This window comes from Strix uralensis, chromosome 4, assembly GCF_047716275.1.
Source record: "Strix uralensis isolate ZFMK-TIS-50842 chromosome 4, bStrUra1, whole genome shotgun sequence".
NCBI classification, from domain to species: domain Eukaryota; kingdom Metazoa; phylum Chordata; class Aves; order Strigiformes; family Strigidae; genus Strix; species Strix uralensis.
Genome location: NC_133975.1, coordinates 130,420,569 through 130,441,365, shown reverse-complemented (window position 1 = coordinate 130,441,365; position 20,797 = coordinate 130,420,569). Strand labels below are relative to the sequence as shown.

The following is a 20,797-nucleotide window of genomic DNA, read 5'->3' as shown; positions in this document are numbered from 1 at the left end:
GCACCAGGGGAGAAGAGGTGAGTGGCTGAGGAAGGCGGCAAGGTCGGGGACTTGCTTCACAGGACCTGCCGCTGGCAAAATAGCAACGTGAACTCACAGGCTTGTGTCTGTCCCGTTGGTCCCTGGCAGAGGACCAGGAACCAGTCACCTTTGCTGCCCAGGTCATCCCCAGATAGCAGCGAGAGGCTCTTGCAGGAATGCCTACCTGTGTCTGCGTTAATCTAACAGAGAACAACCACCAAGGCTTGAGATTTTAACTGCATCACTATTTTTTCTAATCAAACCATTCTGGGCCCAGCTGAAAGTTACGTATTTCTTTTCCTCTGGCTTCCAGTGTGGAATTTAGAACCGTTGCCCAAACTCACCCTTTCACGATCAGGTTTAAGAGTTAAAAGAAGGAAGCGTTTCACAGCTCCCCAGGTACTTCTGTAGGCTGTCAACATAAAATGTAAGTTGGCACCTTAAAAGGGCTGTTCTGAGACCAGCATCCCTGTGCAGCATCATTTCAGGGTTAACTCTAATAAATGTACACTTCTGCTTCCACAAGTTTAAACTCTCCTCAAAGTCCATCACATGCCAGAACCTCACAAAGGTCTTGCTGGAGGGAAGTACTTTGATACGTATGGAAGCCGTTACTGATCAGCAGATGCTCAGCTTAAAATGATCCGGTAAGGGCTTTGCTGAGTCAGGACCAAAACATAAAGCTGTGATATATTTTAAAATGGGATATTGAAAATGCTTCTGGTCTAAGCACTTGTACAGGAAGGTATAAAGCTAACATCTCTATATTCTAAAATTTGGGAAAGGATTTTTTCCCCTTCAACACCACAAAAAATGTAAAAGTCTGAAAAAATATTACTCATCTTTTAACAACTGCTGGTGAGGACTTCAGAGTTAATACAAGGAACTAAATAAAAAAATTCACTTGTTCAGCTTATTCTGCGGATCACTGGAACAGTGAAATCTGACAGCCTGCCTTTTTTTACGTAGAGAGCATTGGGGGAGTACTTCACTGAGCTGAATTTCACCACCAGATGCAAATAGAAGAGTTCTTCCCAAACTTACAGAAAAGTTATGAGCTGCAGAGGAAAAACCATTATCAAGGCATCGTCCATTTCCTGCACTCCCAGTTCACGCACCTCAAATCTGGGACTTCTTGAACATTATTTTTGCAAAATGAAGCAGCTCTCCTTCATAAAGTGTGTTCTACCCCTTGCACGAATAGATTCTACCCCCCTCTTCTTCCTCGGGAAGGAGCGTGAAGGGGACAGGCAGTAGGGGAAGAATGTCCAAGAGACACATGGCAAAATACATCTTCCCAGGAGAACAAAATTATCTATCCCCTCTCCTTTTCCATAGGGAATGCCGGAGTCGGCGGGAGCAGTATAGACAGGCTGATGAAAAGCCAGAGCGTGACTTAGAAGCCTGAGCTGCTGCAGATCCCAGCACAGCGCTCTTCCTCTGGCCAGGAGCCAGAAAAAATGGAAACCACTTCTCCATCCAGAGGGGCCAAGGCATCTGATGGGTTAGTGAAAGGTTAAACTCCTGGGGAGCTGTTGTGTATCGGGCTCAACTGCCTTGAAGCTTCACAGCCCAACGGCAGACCGAAGGACGACCAGCAGCATGGAAAATTGTGGCATTTCGTATTGCCAAAGTTGTACTAAATCCGACTCCCAACCTCGTCCTTACAAGGAACACGCACTGCTCAAGCTCTTAAAAATTAAGACTGGGGTGATTTATTAATCTTGTTAAGAACTCTGATACAAAGCACAGTAAAAGGCCACAGACCAGTAAATAAAATGTGGCTTCTGGCCACTTTGTAAATGCTGCTACAGTACTACCAGTAAAACAGACTCACTCTCACACCAGTTCAAACAAGTAGTTCAACTGGCAAATAAAAGTTCCATTCACTTATCAGTTTAAAAAGTTTAATAAAGCTTTAAGTGTTTGCTGGTTTAAATGCTACCAATTTCCAAAATGGATTCACGATTAAGTTAAGTGAGATCTAAAGAAAGTTATTAGGTTTGGAAGGCAAGACTGTTCCTAAGCCAGAGGAAACACTTCTGACCGTATAAGATCGCAAGAGTAGCAGACTGTATTATAGGCCTCAAGTCACTTAAATTTATACAGGTTATTAGCATTATCTGTAAATATACAATATAAACAATTGTACATACACGGCATATAGCTTTGTTCTCCAGAACAGTAGACAACTCTTTAGCTTAAGACACCTTTGCCTACCAACAAAAAGGCACATCTGAACAAGATGCATGCTAAGTACTAGGGATCCTTTCCAATATCCAAGACAATGTCCTTGTCGATCCTTTCTCAAAATAATCAAGACCAACTGAATATTTTGGTATTTAGATTTAAACCTGTTTTTCTTTTTCGTCTTCAGCAGCAAATCAATGGCAATTAAGACATGGCATGAAAATATTCGAGAACAGTAGCTGTCACTCACGAACCTCCAAGCTTACATGAAGTTCAAAGGCAAGTGGCCAGAGGTTTAAAATCAGTAACACTCTATATCCTCGTGTTGGGTAATCATCCCGTTGTTCTGGTTTTTTAGTAAAAATAAAAAAAAAGGCCACTAGTGCTCAAATTTGAAAAAATTCCACAGACGCACCTTTTTTGGCTCAGTGCAATTAAATGATGTCAGTTTAAATTCATTTAGTGTAGTTTACAGTGCAAAAGATAGATTTTTTTTTTGTATACTGGCATAACTGTCGGCACTGAGGAGGTGAAACAAGGCAATGCTGCTGATCACCTGAGGGTAATGCTGTCGAACAGACGCAGGCTAGAGTGTGTGGAGTCTTATTTTTCCAATTTAAACTTTTTTTTTTTTCGATCAGCAGCACTTTAAGAGCATAATTTGTGAAAGTAGTAAAATACACTGCCTTTTTTGAATAAATAAAAAAAAAAGGAACTTTACAAATACTATTCCAGTGTCAATGACTACTATGGCTAAGGTCATTGAGGAGTTTCTGCATTTTCTAGCAAAGACAGTCTGTGCAAAGGAGGGTGGGAGAGCTCCCTTTTGTAAGTCTTTGGTGGCAGTTTTGGTAACTGAGGGCTCGAATTGTGCCGGGGAGGGACCGGGGGCGCCGGCGGGTGGACCAGGTTGTTGTGACTGGTGCTGATGACGCAGCAGCGGCGCAGCACCCTGGGAGAGGGCGTGCTGGGAGGGGTGCCGGGAGAGCTGGGGCCCGTGCTCGCCTCCCGGAACCAGTCGGGATCTCTGTGCGAGCGTCCCACCGGCGGCGGCTGGAGGTTTAGGGGGCAGTTGATGAAGTGTTCGGGCGGCCGGAGCGGTACCGGTGGTGGAGTATCGGGAAGAGGGTCCCGGGGGGGCGGAGGAGGAGGGCTGTGCAGTGGCTGGTCGAAGGGGGTGGTGTAAGCAGGAGCACGAGGTTGTATCTTTGGAGGCGGCGGCTGCCGAGGTGGAATCGCTGGAGGATCGTCATCCGCCTTTAAACTTCCCTACAACATCACAGAGAAGAGAACGTTGTAAGAAATGTAGATGTTTAGATAAAAGAACTATCTTCTGACAGAAGATTCTCTTGACGTCTGCTGCTGGTGCGGTCAGAAACATGATACCAGCGTAGCTGTGCCTTTGATCCGAACGTGGCCACTGTGGTTCTGAATTAGCTAGCAGAAGTTTGGATGCTGGGAACCTGAAACTCCAAAAGGGCAACCGGAGCACTGCATTTACACCTACGTGGCTAGGTGGTTCGGCTCGATGATCTTAAAGGTCTTTTCCAACCACAAGATCTTAAAGGTCTTTTCCAACCAAAATTATTCTAGATGTTCCCTGATTTATTATCAAAGTTACTCGATATAGGACAGAAATACCTTAGCATTAGAAGCATCCTGATCCATCTTTTTTCGTGGTGGAAGTGGTGGAGGGTTTTGAGGCTCATCACTTAGTTTAGGAAAGCTACCCCACGAGCTGAAGAAAGTCTCTGGAGAGAGAAAAGCAGGTAATTTTACTGCTTGTGCCATATCTGAGGAACATATGCTAGAATACTAAGCCAAACTAGAAGCAACTCAAATAAGCAGATCTTTGTGCTCAACAGCAACATGAACCCTTAACCTCAGTCATATGAAATTGTCATTCATTTCTTTAATCAGATATAGGCCTCACAAAGTGGTCTCCTATTCCCAGTATCAAAGATACACATCAACAGCTAGCAGGCAATGCTAAAAGACAGAAAAATAAAGTGAACTCCTAGTAAGCACTTAAATAACTCTCTGCAATCCTCTCTCTATTGCAGAATTTACCCCCCCTCCGTTTACCACAGCGCCTGCGGTTTGCCCACATGCCTCAGTTACATGGAAGGTTTGTTCTCTCTGCCATATGGGTACACGTTCAAATTCAGAAATTTAGAGGCTTCGTTAACAGGTCTGCAACACTTCTAAAGCAGGAGAATTACACACTGAACAGATGACATTAACTCTTACGGCGTTTTAGGACATTTCTAATCCTTCCTTTTTACAGAGAGGAAAAAAAAAAATCCTCAAAGTTAAGAAACAACACAACCCCCTGACCTGTATTTGTGACTTTTGTTACACTTTTGCTTTTTTTCGTCTTAGAAGTGCACAGAGCTTTGTATCAATACATTAGGTAGCTGTGCTCTCCGGTTTGAAATTTTAAACATATTATGAAAAAGTGTATGTGCCTGTGTAATAAGGGAGTAAATAGAGAAGCTGAAAACAGATGAATACAGGATATCCCTCACAGCTGTGGTAGAAAAAAGCCCCTCTTCTTTCCTAGCAATAGAATATTTTCACTAAGTGGTAATGTGAAATAATCAGATGGCTTAATTTGTAGCATTAGTCAAACAAAATAATCACCAAGGACACTCAAAATAGAGGCACAATCATGCCAGAGCCTGGGGGGAAAATAAACCAAACCAGACAGTTTTTACACTTTACAGACTGCTTTAGTGGACATTTATCTAAAACCTGTACACAGAACCCTAATGAACGCAGCCCCCATTTTCATCCCAGATTTCAGATTTTAATTTCAATTAAGCTCTCCTGAAGCCAGAAAAAGCAGAGTTAAATGAAACGCTTAACGGAATTATGATACTCACTTGACTGTGGCAAACTGACGGGAGCGAAGATGCTATTGTTACCTGTTAAATGAAAAATCAATTAAAGGCTTTCCAGACAGAACAACTGCACTACAGCACACAACACGTGTGTGTGTGAATGCCCCTAAGATCACCATACTCTCCAAGTTTACCTATTACTAACGTGAATTAAAAACTTTCCTGTGTAAAACATTCCTGAACCGGAGATTCTAAGCTATGCCGGGAATTAAACTTCATTATTCCACTGTTCTGACACTACCATGTTATTGTTTGCTTCCGCTGCAGCCCGAATGCCCTCAGAATTTGCCATATAAAAATTTTTTGTCATTTTTGTGCCCCACCAGGCTTAACCCACCTGCTGAGTCTGCAGCCCCCTCAGAGCAGAGCCAAGGCCTGCCAGGTGCTGCTTTTGAGCCTGCTCACAGCTACAAGCAAAGCTCACGAGCGTTATCAGCGCATCTGAACTAAGAGTGTTTGTTTTTTAATCAAGACTGCATTTCGGAGTGAGTGTCCTGACCATCCCTGCTTCTGGCACTTTGGTTCACATCTCTGAACATACAGACTGCATTTCCTTCATAGGAAATTAAATCAGAATCACTGAGGGGTGTTCAATCCACAGGCCCACTCCAGAAACACCCGCTGGTGTGGACGCCAGGCCCCTCAGCACCATTTCTCTCTACGGACGTGCCATACGTGGTAAAGCAGGCAGTAGTGCCTCATGGGGACGTCTCCTGTAACAGATTGCCTCAGCTCCAGCAGGCAAAAAGACTGGAAATGTCACTTGTTCTTTAACTACTTACAGCAGGGATTTCCAAACCACAGTACAAATTAACACTGACACAACTTCACAGGCCACAACTAAATTCTGCAGCTTTTTTTTTTTTTTTTTTTTTTTTAAAAGGACTGGCATACACACCAATACATTTTGCAAGCCTGAGGGACAGCAACAACATTATTAAAACACACTGCACATTTTTACCATAAGAACTGTTGAGATCGATGTCTAAAAACACACTGAATTCTGAAGAAGCAGACACCGGCGGTGTAGATGGTGTGTTTGGAGAAGTTGGTGCCGATACTGTTGATTCATGCTCTGCCTCAGTGATTCTACTGAAACTTATCTTACTTGGTTCCTTTTCAAGTGGCAGTGGATGACTTCTCAAGGTGCCAGAGGTGGAGCCGTGTCTGCCGGTATTGGGCCTTATCCCGGGAGATTTCAGGGGGTATGTTGTTTTTCTAGGCTGGAGAAAGTAAAGCTGGTTAGTACTGCTAACATTTCAGATAGCAAAATTGCCAAGTCTCTATGAGACTTTTTTAAAAAGCACTTATCAAATACACCTTAAAAAGTGGCACAGCCTTTCTACAATTGACTTGAGGTACAGTCTGTAGTTATCCATACAGCAGGAGTTTACTGAAAAGTTACGGATGCAGCTTAATGCATTTTTTTTTCCCCAGCTTAATAATTTTTAAACTTTTTTTTTTTCCCCACAGCTATGAAGAGTCAAGTTTCAGATGCACGCCAACCAGGACAAAATGCCAGGAAGAACAAGTCACAACCTTGGGAGAGAGCAAGTTACTTCAAGTGCCCCCCCAGGCCTGCAGAAGGCCTTGTAACAGCACTGTAAGAGAGGCTTTGTGCTTACACCACAGAAGGGCACTAGGCCCCCACGCGCATCCCAAGACCAAGGACACACTCAGACACACATCTATGTCCTCGGGGTTAGTCAGGACAAAATTCTTACACACACGTTACTGGTGTGAATGAAAGAAGCCTCATTAGACTCAGGTGTACACAGCACAGATCAAAGCTGGTTCTTTGAAGATGAATTGTGTTCCCATCCTACGGGGGTAGGCACGACTCCGCCACATTACAGTACCCGGAACGGGACTTTCCTGAAATTCCAAGAAGAATGTCTACTTTGGAAATCATGAACCGTAAAGAATTCGTGCCCAGTTGACCAAGACTGGCAGCATGGATATCTATTTTTAGAAAACATTTTAGAGAAATTATTGTAAGCAGTGTTTTTGCAACAGTAATTTCTGTTGTTTTCTTGCTGTATTTGTAGTATCATCTTACTCATTCCTCTAACATTCGATGGCTAAAATGATTTAGAGCTCTCCCAAAAATTAGATGTCTCCAGCTACTGAGAAGTACAATTACAATGTATAAAACCCCAGTGTTGTACAGAGCAATCTTTTGGCTTAAAAAAGAACCCTGGACTCCAGTAGCTATTTTTTTAAAAAGACAAAATTGCTGCTCCTTTGAATATATTTTGCTCAGCAAGAAGGCTGCACCTTGTCAATTCTTTGATTTTTGCAACAATGCAAAATATTTAGATAAAAACAGAAATTAACTTCTACTTAAAGAAAACGTAACACATTAATTATGTATAAAATCCATATTTCAATTAGTATTTTATCAGATTTCTTGATAGTGTGAAATAAGAAATGTTATTATGTATTCTGTCAAATGGCTTTATGGTAAGAAACTCAAATTTAAGCTGTAATATTTTAGGCTTTAGGGAAAAAATGTTAATTCTAAAATAAACCAAAGGTAGTATGTTTTAGTAGCGACAAATATCTGAAATAAAAGTATTTTTAAATCAAGTTTTGCTGGAAAATAATCTGACGATACATAATTCTGAAGGAAATATATATGGCTTATAGAGTTAACTACGGATTCTTTTCCACAGTGGACTTCAGCTATTTAGTTTGCAGGACAAGACTTACAAATCTGGGTGGTTGCTTGCAGTTTCGAGGTTCAATTTCTAATGACTTGTTGAACAGATAATCTGTAAACTCTTTTTCTGGTATCTTCCCCATAGGATTGAGATTTTCAAAGAATTTCTAAATGAAACAAGCATCAATAATATTTAAAAAATAAGCATATACACAGAATTTTAATGAAATGCTCATAAGTTGCTGATTAAAAATCTCGCTTTTCACTATTGCGAAGCTTATTTCCAGGAAAAACATGAGACAGCGGCGGAAGTGAAGGCTGTGCTAGTGCTGTTTCTCAGAGGTGCTCTGGATGCGATCAGTTGACTACCAAGCACAGGATGGGATGGAGGACAAAAGCAGGAGGTCAGAGGCAGGGACAGAGCACGGCACTACGGCCCACGGACTGCAGGGAGGGCTCGGCCAGCACAGGACTGGGCTCCCTGAACGCCTGGCGGTCCTGCGTCAGCTGCTCCTGCTGCAGCTGGTGTCTCTGCGTGGGGAGCCACAGCATTTCCACATCTGCTTTCTGCAGCACCAATCCTGCCATCCCTTGAGCTGAACGTACTTCCTTGGCTTATCAATACTGCGAATCTCCTAAAGCCTTCCCAGACACGGCCACGGCAATTAAACACGCAACGCAAAAACCATTTTAAACAGCAGTATTATTGCCTGTTTAATTCTTCATGTAACCAACTTCTCTGTTGCTTGCTGCCTGCTGCTGAGACGGAGAGCTGTCCACACTGCTGTTTTCTGGAATTAGCTGTGCAATTGGGAAGTGCTGGGTACTTAAAGCTACGCTTGTCCATCATCATTGCCTCCATATAAAACACCTACCTACCTGGCTCGCTGTTGTTTCAGCATTTAGATACCTTCAAATTATCTGGGATTCACTAGCCTTTGTTAGGTAAGTAACTACTTGAGCATCCTCTCATTTCTAAAGGTAACGCTGGTGGACACTGGTGCGTCTGCCATGCTGAACAACCATGGGGGTTTGTGCTGAACGACACCTCCGTGGGGCCAGGAGGCTGCAGTCAGAGGTGCCATTACAGAATGTCCGAAGGACTAAGCACACTAGGCACATACAGAGCATTTTAGGTCCAAGGCAACTGTTTTTTCTCCCAAAACTTCTGCTGTTTAGTCAGTATGTCTTACTCATTCTGTTTTATTGCTAAAAATTCTCTCTGAGACCAGCCTGCAGAACAATCGGGGATGAACAAGACCCGGAACATAGAATCCAAGCAAGTAAATCCTCACTTCTGGCTAGTCCTTTGTGGTGGTACTTTGTTGTCTACCAGCTGCTGCTTCCCCCTCTTCTGACGGCCACTGTTCATGCAAGATTAGGTCTAGTACTAGATTATTTGTCAATTTTTTGTTGTGTACATTCTTTTCTCTCTCCTACCCCCAAAACAGATATTTAACATTTGATTACCCGAATTTCTGGCTCTATCCGTAAACAGTAAGGCTGGTTTTGATACTGCTGAATTTCTCCTGTAATTTCAGCCACTTTTCTCCTCTTACTGAAGTTAATTAATTCTTTCCCTTGTCTTTTAAGGAAGTCAGGATTCCCTTCTTCTGTCTTCAAAATATTTGTTAGGTATATTCCTGATAAAAAGAGAAGTATTTTAAAAGTTGCATTTTCATTCCAAGGGCGGAATTTATCCTTTCTAATGAATGATAAAAAAGTCTGAGCATAGGTAGACCATTCCCTTTAACTCCAACAGTTTATTGGCTGCCAAGAATGAATCAAGTTTGCATTTTACATAGGAACAATGTATCACTGAAGTAAGAGGTTTTAGCTCCTTCACATGAGATTCTGAGTTTAGTAAAAACCATCTTCAGGTCATTGCCATAAACAGATCACCAACGTGGAGGCAGTGCTAAACAAAGTAAGGTAATATTCATACCAGTATAATACTAGTAATCTGTATACTAAACTAGAAAAATAAATTTTACATAAAAGACACTACATCTTTTACCTCATTTAGTGGAAGGTGTCCCTGCCTTCCTAGTGGCAGGGGGGTTGGAACTAGATGATCTTTAATGTCCCTTCCAACCCAAACCATTCTGTGAAGTCTAAAAACATTACAAACCTAGGAGGTCAGAAGTCACATGTTATATTACAGATTTTTTTAGAGCTAAACACAACCTTGAACACTTTAAGCAATAGTAACAATCAAACTCAAGACTGAGAATGCATAAAGGATTACCCTGCCCCGGTGTTACTTACCAAAGAAAGGCACACAGGGTGGATTGATTGACTTGAGCTTAGCTAGATACTTTTTAAAATGATCTTGACTTAATTCCACTGCTTCATCCAAAACTCTTTTTTTTCTTTCCTGTAGTGCCTAAGTGATCAAAGAAAAAAATAGGGATGCAAATCTTCTCAAATGCCATGGTTAGCAAAACCAAGGCAATTCCCTAGTTCTCTCAGCAAAACTTAGGAACTGAAATTCAGATTTGAAAGAACCTCTTTTGTAAATGGTTTGCTCTGGACCACAGCACTACCAGGCCAACAATTTAGTCATGTGAATCATGAGGCTACCATAAACAGACTATTATTTTGTTTATCAATTTACAAGTATAATCCTGGTCTTTAAATTTAATAAAAAGTAAACATTTAATTTGGAATTTAACTTGAAATCCTCATACTGCCTTTCAAAGACATACAAAACTCAAAACATTTTATTCATGCTTCTTTTTCTGTTTTAGTCAAGGCAGCCTTTGCTGCCAAGTCCTAGGCAATTCTTTCCTTGGCAAGTGAAAAACGGCATCGCTACTTGTGTAGTAGCCTCTCTTCCTACTGTCCACCTAAACCATTTCAGCAGCTATCTGTTTGTGCCTCTGACAGTCTGAATTTTCTGAGACTCTCTCAGCCAAGAGAAGTTCTTGTGATCGGTCGAAATCCAAGTTTTAGCTATCCCCTCCCCGTGCCCTTCTACCCCCACTTCTTGCGTTGGTAGGAAATGCTGTTAAAGTGTTCCAGTCCAGGGTTCTCAGCCCTGGGATCCTCCTCCTTCATATCCATAAAACTCTGGACTGAAGGAGCAGGTTCATTTCAGGCAGGTTAACGAACAACGACCAAATGGCCACGGCGCTTCCTCTTTTCAGGTTGAATACACGTGAGAAAAAAATCCACTGAAAAGCTCCACTTGCCATTACAAACCCTTTGGGACACCCAGCCCATCTCAACTGTTTTCTCATAAATAACTTTTAAAGTTTCACACTTTTTCTTCACTGAAAGCAAGTGTGATATGAATACTATAGATTTCACCTCAGAAGTGCGCGAGATACTTTTCTGTATTCTGATTATTTTTTTTTTCAAGAGCAATGTCCAAAACGTACCTCAAACGTGTGATCTAGTCTGTACACGGACACGGAGTTCATTGCACTGACGATCTCCAAAACACCATTGAAATTATTCAGATCTTGAAAAACCTGCAGGATTTCTATAATCCTACTCAGCACAGCCACTCGCTCTTCAAAGTTCTCGGTTTCCACTATGCACCTAATCAAAAGCCATAATTTGAGAAACACTGATAAATAAAATCTGACATTTTGCTAGCTACGAAACCAAAATTTTCCAAGCAAAAGCTGTACAGTACACCCAGTGTGCACACTTTGGCTCTCTTTCAAGAATCTCAAGTACAAATTTATGTAATCACGTCTTACATATGTTCAACTTGGAAAGCAAGAAAGGTTTTGGCATATCCCGTAAATCAATAAAGCAAAGCCCAAGCACGATCCAGGGTAAGCAGGGTGACTCTCATGCCTCTGTCTCTCCATTTTAAACTCACTAGGTACAGACACACGAGCTGCAGCACTGGCCATGCCCTCACAAGTACACGATCATCTCACACGAGAAGGGAGAGAGACTAAGACAAGGGGACAGACCCAACTGCTTTCATCAGAGACGCAGAAAAGCGGTGCTCAGTCCTGCACTGCCTTCAGCACCTTTTGATGTACTGTACAAACGCAAGCAGGATTTGTGCTGACCAAGTGGATGTAACTGGAAAAAAAAATAATCTTCCAGTCCCAGGAAGAGGGAGCATATGCGATTAGCACGGCAGGCACCCTTGAACCAAAAGCTGAAATTACTGTAATACCCTACAGCCATCTCCAGATTCAAGGCAACAGAATTCAAATAGCAGAAAAATGCTTCTTTCTGAAGTTCAGCAGGAGTTAATGCCACTACACTATCACCACCTGTACTTACTTTTCAAACCAAAGAGTAAGGTTTGTAGTATGACGAATCATTTTCAATAGATTTGGGGAGTTAATTTCCTTATCTTCTTTAGTCCACACACTACCAACGAGTTCAGAAGGCTGTACTGCCCTGATAATGACAAAACAAGATGCAGAAGAATTCTCAATACAAATAATAATTGTATGTTCTGTGTTTGCATTAAAAGATTATTTCTTCCCTTAATCACAACTTGATATTTCACAAATACAATCCAATCTAATCTGCTGCAAAACAGTTACTTAAAATAACTTTTTGGCGAGTATTTGAGTACAGAAAGAAGTATATTTTTATCTTAATTGAAATCGGCATTTTTGAATAAGTATTTTCAGATAAGAAAGTCACAAAGGAATAAGTTTAATTTCCTGAAAGCATGAGAAAGCAACTTAAAGACAGTTAGAATTTTAAAATAGGAAGCTGAAGTACTTTCAGCAACCTGCTGGAAAAGTGGCCTATTTCAACAGAAAACCTGCTGTCACTGAAGCACAAAAGGATGCTTCACCTTCAAGTTTTGTAGGACCTTAAAGAATTTTTACCCAGCAAAACCTAGCTCTCACATCAAGGCTAGCTCTATTTATCAGAGGTAAGAACAGAGCTACGGAACAGCGGAGTACATATGGTACCAGACCAGAAAAGCTCTTCAGGATTAGATGAGAGGACCCCGATGTACCAGGGTGTTGCATAGAACACCCAGGCCTTTGCTATGCAGCTATGAAAGAGAGGAGCAGAGACAATCATGTTCTCTTTTTATGCTGCAACAAGCCTTTCTTATTAATGTAACATTAGGTTTACTTTTAACAAGGAGACAATGCAGTTATTATCTACTGGTAATATTTCAGTGTCCTTCCTGTACTTATGTTGTCAGAAGTCTGATACGGAGATGAAAAAAACTTTTTTTTTTGCCTTGCATATTTTGATATCAAACAAAAGGCAAGAAAACCTTTTTCCATTAACTCTAAAAGTCAAGAGGACATACTGTTGACTGATTCTACGAATTAGGACTCTTTCTTCCTCAAATAATCTGAAAAAGAATCAATCCCTACCTATAAAGGTCGGACTCGAGGAGTGTCAGCTGTCGAGCAATTTCTATAGGATGCAGAGTCATGAGGTCCAGCATTTCGCTGTGCCCAACGCGCCAAATGTGCCACTCGATTGGGGGAGGCGGGCTCTCAAAGGTGATGTTGTGACTAATTCCATTTGCTTGAGCTTTCTTCCTCTTGATGATTTTAGCAATTGATTCCACCCACTTCTTCATGGATTTTCCTGCAAAACAAAAACCGTAAAAACCCCTCCTTTTTTTAATACCATCTTAAGTGACTCCTGATAATTTAATAAAACCAATCCCCTCCAAAATTGTACATACACTCAAAATTCTGCATTTCTCCATGCAAATTAATTAGGTTTGTAGTTACCTGTATTTTTTCTTATGGGTTCTTGCACCTGTATCAGTTGGCAAATACAGACAGATGGGAACAAATTTCTGGGTGCCCAGTTGCGCTTAACCACATCTACTGACAGTTTCTGAATAGAAAACAAGTGACCCTGTATAAATTGTATTTTACTTTTCCCCCCTCAGTTGCAACCATCTCCACTTTGACTGCTAGCTTCATCTACTTAAAGGAGAATAAAAATTAAACAACAAGCTTCAAGTGAGACCTCTGCACCATGTGCAAAGTAGTGCACTGCAGAACAAAAAGATTAGAGAAATACATGTTTACAATGTCAGTCCAACATTTACAGTACACAAAATAGGGGACAAGATGGGCAGTACCTTCAGCAGTTCAAGCAAATGGCTTTCAAGGGACTAACCAAAATTGAATTATTCCTCTCTGGTCAGCAATAGTTAGCATGGAGACCTCCGCAAAAGAAACTACTGTTCTCTTAAGTTTCTCTCAGAATTATATTGCCCAATGTATGGTCTGGCAATCTGAAAAGTAAAGTCTAGAATTGCCAGGATAATGATTAAAATGGCTGTTGCCCTCCACACAGGCTGCCAAAAAATGTGCTAGTTCATAAGGGATTGCTCCAGAAGAATTGATACCCAGCAGGTCAAGTATCCTCTCCTAAAAGGATAATGCTTTTCAGCTGGAACTTTCAATAAATGGAAAAAGAACAAGATGGGGAAAAAACCTAATCTCAGTAACCAACAGGGAAGGAATTCTCTAGGAATACAACACGGGGAGGAGGAAGGTGACAGTCTGAATTCTAACAACTCTATTGTAGAGTCAGCCAAGGATGAACATTACTGTCCAGAAGTAAATACACTTAAGGTAAATACCATAAAGCTTGAAGTAATCTTCGGTAGCTGTTTAGGCTCCAGGACAAAGCTTGCTCACGTAAAGGAGAGTCTCAAACAGCTCAATTAAAGGCATTAAAATTACTCATGGGTGTAAAGATACTCTCATGCCTAAAACCTGCCAGGATTAGACCAGCAGGTTGTACCAAAATGTGGAAGAACAATGGGACCACCAGTTACCATACCTCTTACACTGGAAATAAACGTCTCCAATCTCTCTAGTAACTCCGGATCTCTTTCAAAATCGTAAAAATGGTGCTCTACCCAGTGACGAAAAACATTTAATATTCTGAGGAAGGAGAGAAGAAATAAAATATTATGTTTTGTTTTTAAGGACTTCTGAGGCCCATCCCATGTAAATGCTGAATGAAACACGATTCTACAAAAACTGAGTTACAGATTCATGTGGTGATGACTATCAAAATACATATGGACAGAGGGGCAGAACAAAGACTAAGCATGGCACCAATGACCACAGAAGTCCCCAGGTATTTAAAACCTAATTTTCCAGTCCTAGCAAATAGTTTGGTGGTTTTTTTAAATCTTATATAAAGAATGCTAGCATTGAGGTGATTTCGGAAGAGGAAAACACTTATCAAAATCAGATAAAACTAGTATTTCTAATGTAATTTTCTGATTATTTATTTTTAACTAAAAAAGCTAATTAGGATCTCCCATTTGATAAGAAACAAATTTGTAACTGCTTCCTTCATATACACAAATTTCAGCTCAAAAGTTGTTGCAAATGCCCTACTGCCCTACTTCCACAACTTTTCAATTACATAAAGGGCTGTACTGATCCAGTACTTCCTTTAAGGATAACACTAAACTTTCTCACCTCTAAAAGTGAACTACAACTGCTCTTCTGCCTTCTGCTCTTTGGGTATATCAGAATAAAAAATTGTTTTGCCTCTTTTTCAGGTAAACAGGTTGAGCTTGTACCTCAACACTTTGATTTATTAGGGTGCACCGTATCTCCTTACCTGAAGGACAAGCAAAAATCTCCTACATCAACTAGTACAACATATTTTCCCTGGGCCAGTGGGACAGGATGATGGGGTTAACGGAGAGCCCACAGACTCAGAGATGGTGACAGTGAGATGTGGTTACTCCTGCCCCATCGCCTTTGCAGAAGCAGCTCAGCTGTATGCAGAGTGCTGCTGAACTCCCCCACTCTTTGCAGCTCAGGATATTAAGTTAAACTAGTGCTAATTGTGTATCAGACCACTGTTTGTGGTGGCTCAGCCCTGTAGAGTGGGGGCAAGAACATCTGGGAGGGACAGGGCAGACAACCGATTGTAATCTGCCAGTCTGCTGTGAGTCACAGCACTGGAGAAGTTGGCTGGTTTAGCTTAGTCAAATGAAGGGTGTGCTACATGAATACATGGAGAATTAAATAGTTCTCCTCTTCCCAGTATGTAAGTTAAAGAATAACGAGAAAGAATGGCTACTCAAACAGATCATTTAGGCTGGAAATTAATGACACCGTCAAAAGGGGTGATGTTTTGAAACAAATTCCCAACAACAGTAATACAGGATCTTATCTAATCGATCTTTGCCTTTGAGATATCATGGCAGTAATACTGAAAAAGCAAGAAAGATTGCCTGGTTCTGCTTGAGTGCAATTCCAGCTTAGCACCTCCTCTTTCTCATCACCTCACACGCATTTTGACTAGTCAAAGCCATTACCGCTTCCACGCCTGTGCACTGCACAGCATGTCTACAGCATTTTCTGAGATGGGGAGTAAACATTGGGAGGGAAGAAAGGAAGGGAGGGAGGGATAAGCATCTTCACATTCTCCACCTTCTTCCCAAATCTCAGATCAACCTGTAGTAGAGGTTAATGTTATTACCAAGACTGGCATTTAGAAAGTTCTGCGTGTTATCAACCTAACAGCTCAAATTCAGACACTTATTTTCAGCTGGAAGACAGTTCAGAGTTTCAAGCTCCTAGAAACATGTGGTATGTCCTAGAAACATGTAGTATCTCCAGAATCCAAAGAGTGGCTATAAGCCACAGAAGGGTGTGTGTTAAACAGCAGCTTTAAACCACGTGTCTCATCAAGCAGGCAGCAGTAAGGGGACTCAGCTCACCAACCACAGCAAAGAGTAAAAAATAAAATATTATAATATATATATATAATATTTATAGTTAAAAAAAATTAGACAGCAAAGAGTAGCTGACACGATAAGAGGTATCCTCATCTCTCCAACAAGGAAAGAAACCAGAAACCAAAACCAAAAACCCTGGAAACTTTGAAACAGGGCACAGGTTTCCAACAGCTCAAACATTACACATGAAGGCAAAAAGTGCTAAATTGATTTTGGAAATTAATAGCAAGAAACATGGTTAATTAGTGCCTCAAACTTTTCTACAGGTTCCAGTTCACTGGTAACGCCTTCTCCTGCTCAGCTGTGTCAGTCAGCAGTGCTGCAGGATTTGTACCACGCAAAGGGGCACTGTGAGGAGGTCCCCAAGCGACTTCCAGCCTAGCTAGGAGAGGAGGCTATAAAAACAGCAACAAAACCAATACAACGATATTTAAACTCTTGAGCCAGTTATGTCACAAAAGCCCATTCTGTGTGAGTTTCTACGAAGGGCTCTACAGGCACCTATGTGGATGGATGCAGAAACAGTTACCAGAAAACAGCAAGCTGAAATCAGGAGAAGTGTGTGCTGAGAGGAAGCGTGTGAAGCTCTCCCAAGGACTGGTAACTCTGGAGACCAGTGGTCCTGCTGAACCCACAGCAGCTGATAAACTGAGAACACCAAGGGCCTGATAAATCCGTACAAGGCCACGAGCACACACAGGCGTGAAGGTTACACTGAGGTTGTTTAACTTTGGCTACATCCAAGAAGGTGGTAGCAGCTATTCATCGACAAACGCTACGGTATCACACACATACTTATATTTTTTAGATATATGCACACAACACCCTGATGAAAATAGGACTGCTAAGTGACTTTCTGAACACCTACCTTGAAGATACAGGCATGTCAGTATGACCTTTTGTTTTGAGTAAGTGGCTGTTGCTCCAAATAGGCAACTGTGAATGAGTGTGTGTGGTAAGGCAAAAACCGAGGGTACCGTGTGTATAGTTATCTCCCATTAACAGTAACATCTTGATGCTACTAATAAAAACAGTTTAACGAATAAAAGTTGTTCTAGCAAATATTGGTTGTGATCTGTGTCTCCTCCTGACTTGATCCCCTATCAGGGAAACAATTAGCCTCATTCATGCTAAAAATGCTTAATTGTTCCCCAAGTTAGCTTGGTCAGCAAGACCTTGAAGATTCACTGCAGCCTGTTGCAATGTGCAGTACAGACAAGAGTCTCCCTGTCTGTGGGCAAATATATCAACGGGGTTGGGAAAGGGAGTAAAATACCAGCAGGGCTGAAAAAAATGGAAACAGAGAAACTATCTTCATAGGGTCTGTTAACAAGGAACCCATTCAAAATGCAGTCAGAGACACTTTCAGTTATACATCTCACCCACACCCGCTTTACATAGCAGCCATACAGTGTTCTTGTGGGTGGTGATCACAGCTGCGAGCGGCAGAGAACCAAAGTACAGTTGCAACAATAACAGAAGTCAGTATGACTAATCAGAACACAGTTTGGGATATTAGTCTGGTTGCAGACGGTGATAAGTCCCTACTTGACAGCACAGCAGTCTCTGAAAGAGATTACTGTCTCCAGGATCACCATGTAATCAGTGAACTAAAATCTGGCTTTAACAGAACAAATTTAAAAGCAAATAAACCTGAGTTGTACTGGCTGGACATATTCCTTCCGAAATCGCTTAAGGTCTGCGCTGATAGGCTGCTCGCCTTTCTCGATTGCCAGTCTGTCTGCTTCAGTAGGCTCAGGCTCTGGGATTTCAAACCTATGAATAAAAGAACCAAAAACCTGATGACAATTAAGATAAAACACAAACCCTTTATGTAGGACATGAAGAGCTACTGCATTTTAAAAAAAATGCAGTGCGGTGAAACTCAAGCACTCATCTAATATCCAGTTTGCCTGGAATTCCCTCCTCCCCTGGCTAGGTACTGCTTACACACCCAGCTCTTGCCCAGTAATTCGCTAGTTCTCTGGTCATCACAAGATGTCTAGACTAAGGATAGAAGGTTTTTAACTACCTGCTAGCTTGATTAAGTGAAGATTAGAAGAAAGCTTAAGAGCGGTGTTATCACACTGTATTAAAATGCTGTTTACATGACGAGTCTGTGCCTTTCACACAAACTGCTTAGAACATTTCCGTTCTTATTTGCATCGAGACTTTGGCATGCTCAAATACACACTCTCATGATCAAGTTAAGCAGTTCAAAACATTACCACCCCCCAGCTGAGGCACACCAAGCGCTCTAGCCAACACTTAATTTACATAACTAATTGAACAAACCGGGAAAAGGAAGCTTGCGTTAAAAACTTGCATCGCTGTATCCCGTTTTAGAAATTCCTGCTTTATGAACTTCACTAAAACACGTGCCACACGGCACTGAGCACCCGAGAAGAAAAGGAGCAGGCAAATACACAAAGCCTTTCAATGTCTTCAGAAAGGGTGACCGTCGCCTACCTTTCTATCAGTAAACTCAGCAGTTCCTGGGGCTTGCAAAAGGAGCGGTACGTGGTAAGGAAGGTACGTACAAAATTAGGATCTGTAAAGAGAGAACAAGAAAATGATGGAGTGGTTTTTAATCCAGTTGCAAAATATCAGAAATAAAATACACATATATTCACAGAAAAAGTTTAAAGTGCAGAAAATACACTAAGGTTTTAAGTCAAGCACTGTAATTTGAAAAGTACCAGAAATGATACTGCTTGTGAAATTTTCATTTAGTTCTTTGATGCATTTCCCCTGTAAAAGTATTCAACAACTGTGTCTCAGTCTTGGCATGCAGAATGGCTTGCACTCCCTGAATCTGCAGTTATTCCGTGGTTTCATAAAGACAAAGAAAACACGGTAGAACTAGGCTGTCTACTCTCTTGACATCAAAAATACCTATTACCACCTCGACAAAACATTTGTCTTACCTGTTCTTAAAAAATCTCTGGCAGCGGGGACTGCACACCAGCCCCAGCACTGCAGCACACAACTATCCTCTGCAGAGCAGCCAGCAGGGAAAACATGACAAGCAGCAGAGGCCTTACGAAGCAAATACCTGCAGCAGTTCAAGACGTTCCATCTCCACAAGCCACCACACCTCCCTCCTGCTGTTTCTCACCGCTGCGGTAGGTGTGTTACCACGAGCCGTGCCTATCCGCAAGCTACCACGCGTTTTATTGGACCCACTCTGCTATACTAGAAGTATTAAAGCAAAAATATTGTTCCCTGCATCTCTTTTAATTCTACTCTCTCATACAGAGTTTCTTTGGTTGTGAATAAGCAAGCTGATAAATAAATCACTTTACTGTGAGCCACGGAGGGTCAGCATCTGGTCCTAACCGTGACATCCCTGCAGCAGACCCCTCACAAGGGTAACAGCGGTGAGAATGGAATGCAGCAGCTTCCAGAGCTGCCTGGGAGCAAATCAATGCTGAAATACAGGAAAACCAGGCCTACAGAAGCGCATGTGTATCTGCTCACTCAGAAGCCTGGATTTGGGGCTGTTGCGAGTTTTTTTCTTGCCGTTCTGTCAGTAGTCTCCAATCTGTCAGCATTAGGTGCAGGTAGCTCACACCAGCAGTCTTCAACATGTGGGCAGTGAATTTCTTCCAATAAGCCCACAAAAGATTAAGACAAACAACTGCTTTTAAGAAGGCTTAAATTCCCTGCAGAGCACTGCTCAACATTTTTAAGGGATCCATATATAGAAACGTGCTTGCAAGCTGAAAGTAATAGTGCTCTCGTTCTGTGATAATGCTGCTGAGTTTGCACCCTAGTCCTGCGCTGGCCTCTTCTGCTTCCATGTCACACCTACGTTCACTCTTCAGTACTATTTACAAAGTTTTAAAAGTAAATCTTCCTCTTACAACTGAACAGGCAGGTGGTATCTCTGCTCTGCAGACAAGATCTGCAATTCTCTTAAAATGGGGGCTGCTACTCTGCTCTCTAACCTGTGCGGGTTCCTTTTTATTAGTTTTGAAATTATTTTTGTAAGTGACATTCTCAATAAAATAGAAGATACAAGAAACTTGCTAATAGTGGCTCATAATTTAAATTCAAGAGTTTATTAACTCTGCATCTGGTACCTCCTATGGTATCCTGGTCTCAACTGGGGCCATGACAGAGGTTATTCTGAGAATGCAGAGCCTGTGTGCTGAGCAAAGCCTGCTTCAAACAAATCTGAAACTAATGCAAACCTACAATAAACTGACAGTTTAAAAAAATCCTATCTTGATACAAGTACAAACAAAAAGCACCACCAAGATCTGCTAAGAGTCCCTCCACATGCTGTTAGTCATCAAAATGCCCTTGTGGAGGCTGAGGGAGAGGATT

At 41.6% G+C, this 20,797-nt stretch overlaps 1 protein-coding gene across 1 annotated transcript in view; it reads right to left on the bottom strand.

Moving 5' to 3' along the window:
• Positions 1-1,713: 1,713 nt before the first annotated feature.
• Positions 1,714-20,797, bottom strand: part of SOS2 (SOS Ras/Rho guanine nucleotide exchange factor 2) — a 54,821-nt gene continuing 35,737 nt past the window's right edge. The window contains exons 11-23 of the mRNA XM_074869243.1: positions 18,935-19,016; positions 18,119-18,241; positions 14,539-14,642; positions 13,101-13,320; positions 12,031-12,150; positions 11,160-11,322; positions 10,045-10,162; positions 9,247-9,419; positions 7,827-7,943; positions 6,076-6,337; positions 5,097-5,138; positions 3,853-3,962; positions 1,714-3,480 (exon numbers count right to left, since the gene is read on the bottom strand). Of these exons, the coding sequence (XP_074725344.1) occupies positions 2,971-3,480; positions 3,853-3,962; positions 5,097-5,138; positions 6,076-6,337; positions 7,827-7,943; positions 9,247-9,419; positions 10,045-10,162; positions 11,160-11,322; positions 12,031-12,150; positions 13,101-13,320; positions 14,539-14,642; positions 18,119-18,241; positions 18,935-19,016 (2,144 nt within the window). The 3' untranslated portion in view covers positions 1,714-2,970. The remainder of the gene's footprint in view (positions 3,481-3,852; positions 3,963-5,096; positions 5,139-6,075; positions 6,338-7,826; positions 7,944-9,246; positions 9,420-10,044; positions 10,163-11,159; positions 11,323-12,030; positions 12,151-13,100; positions 13,321-14,538; positions 14,643-18,118; positions 18,242-18,934; positions 19,017-20,797) is intronic.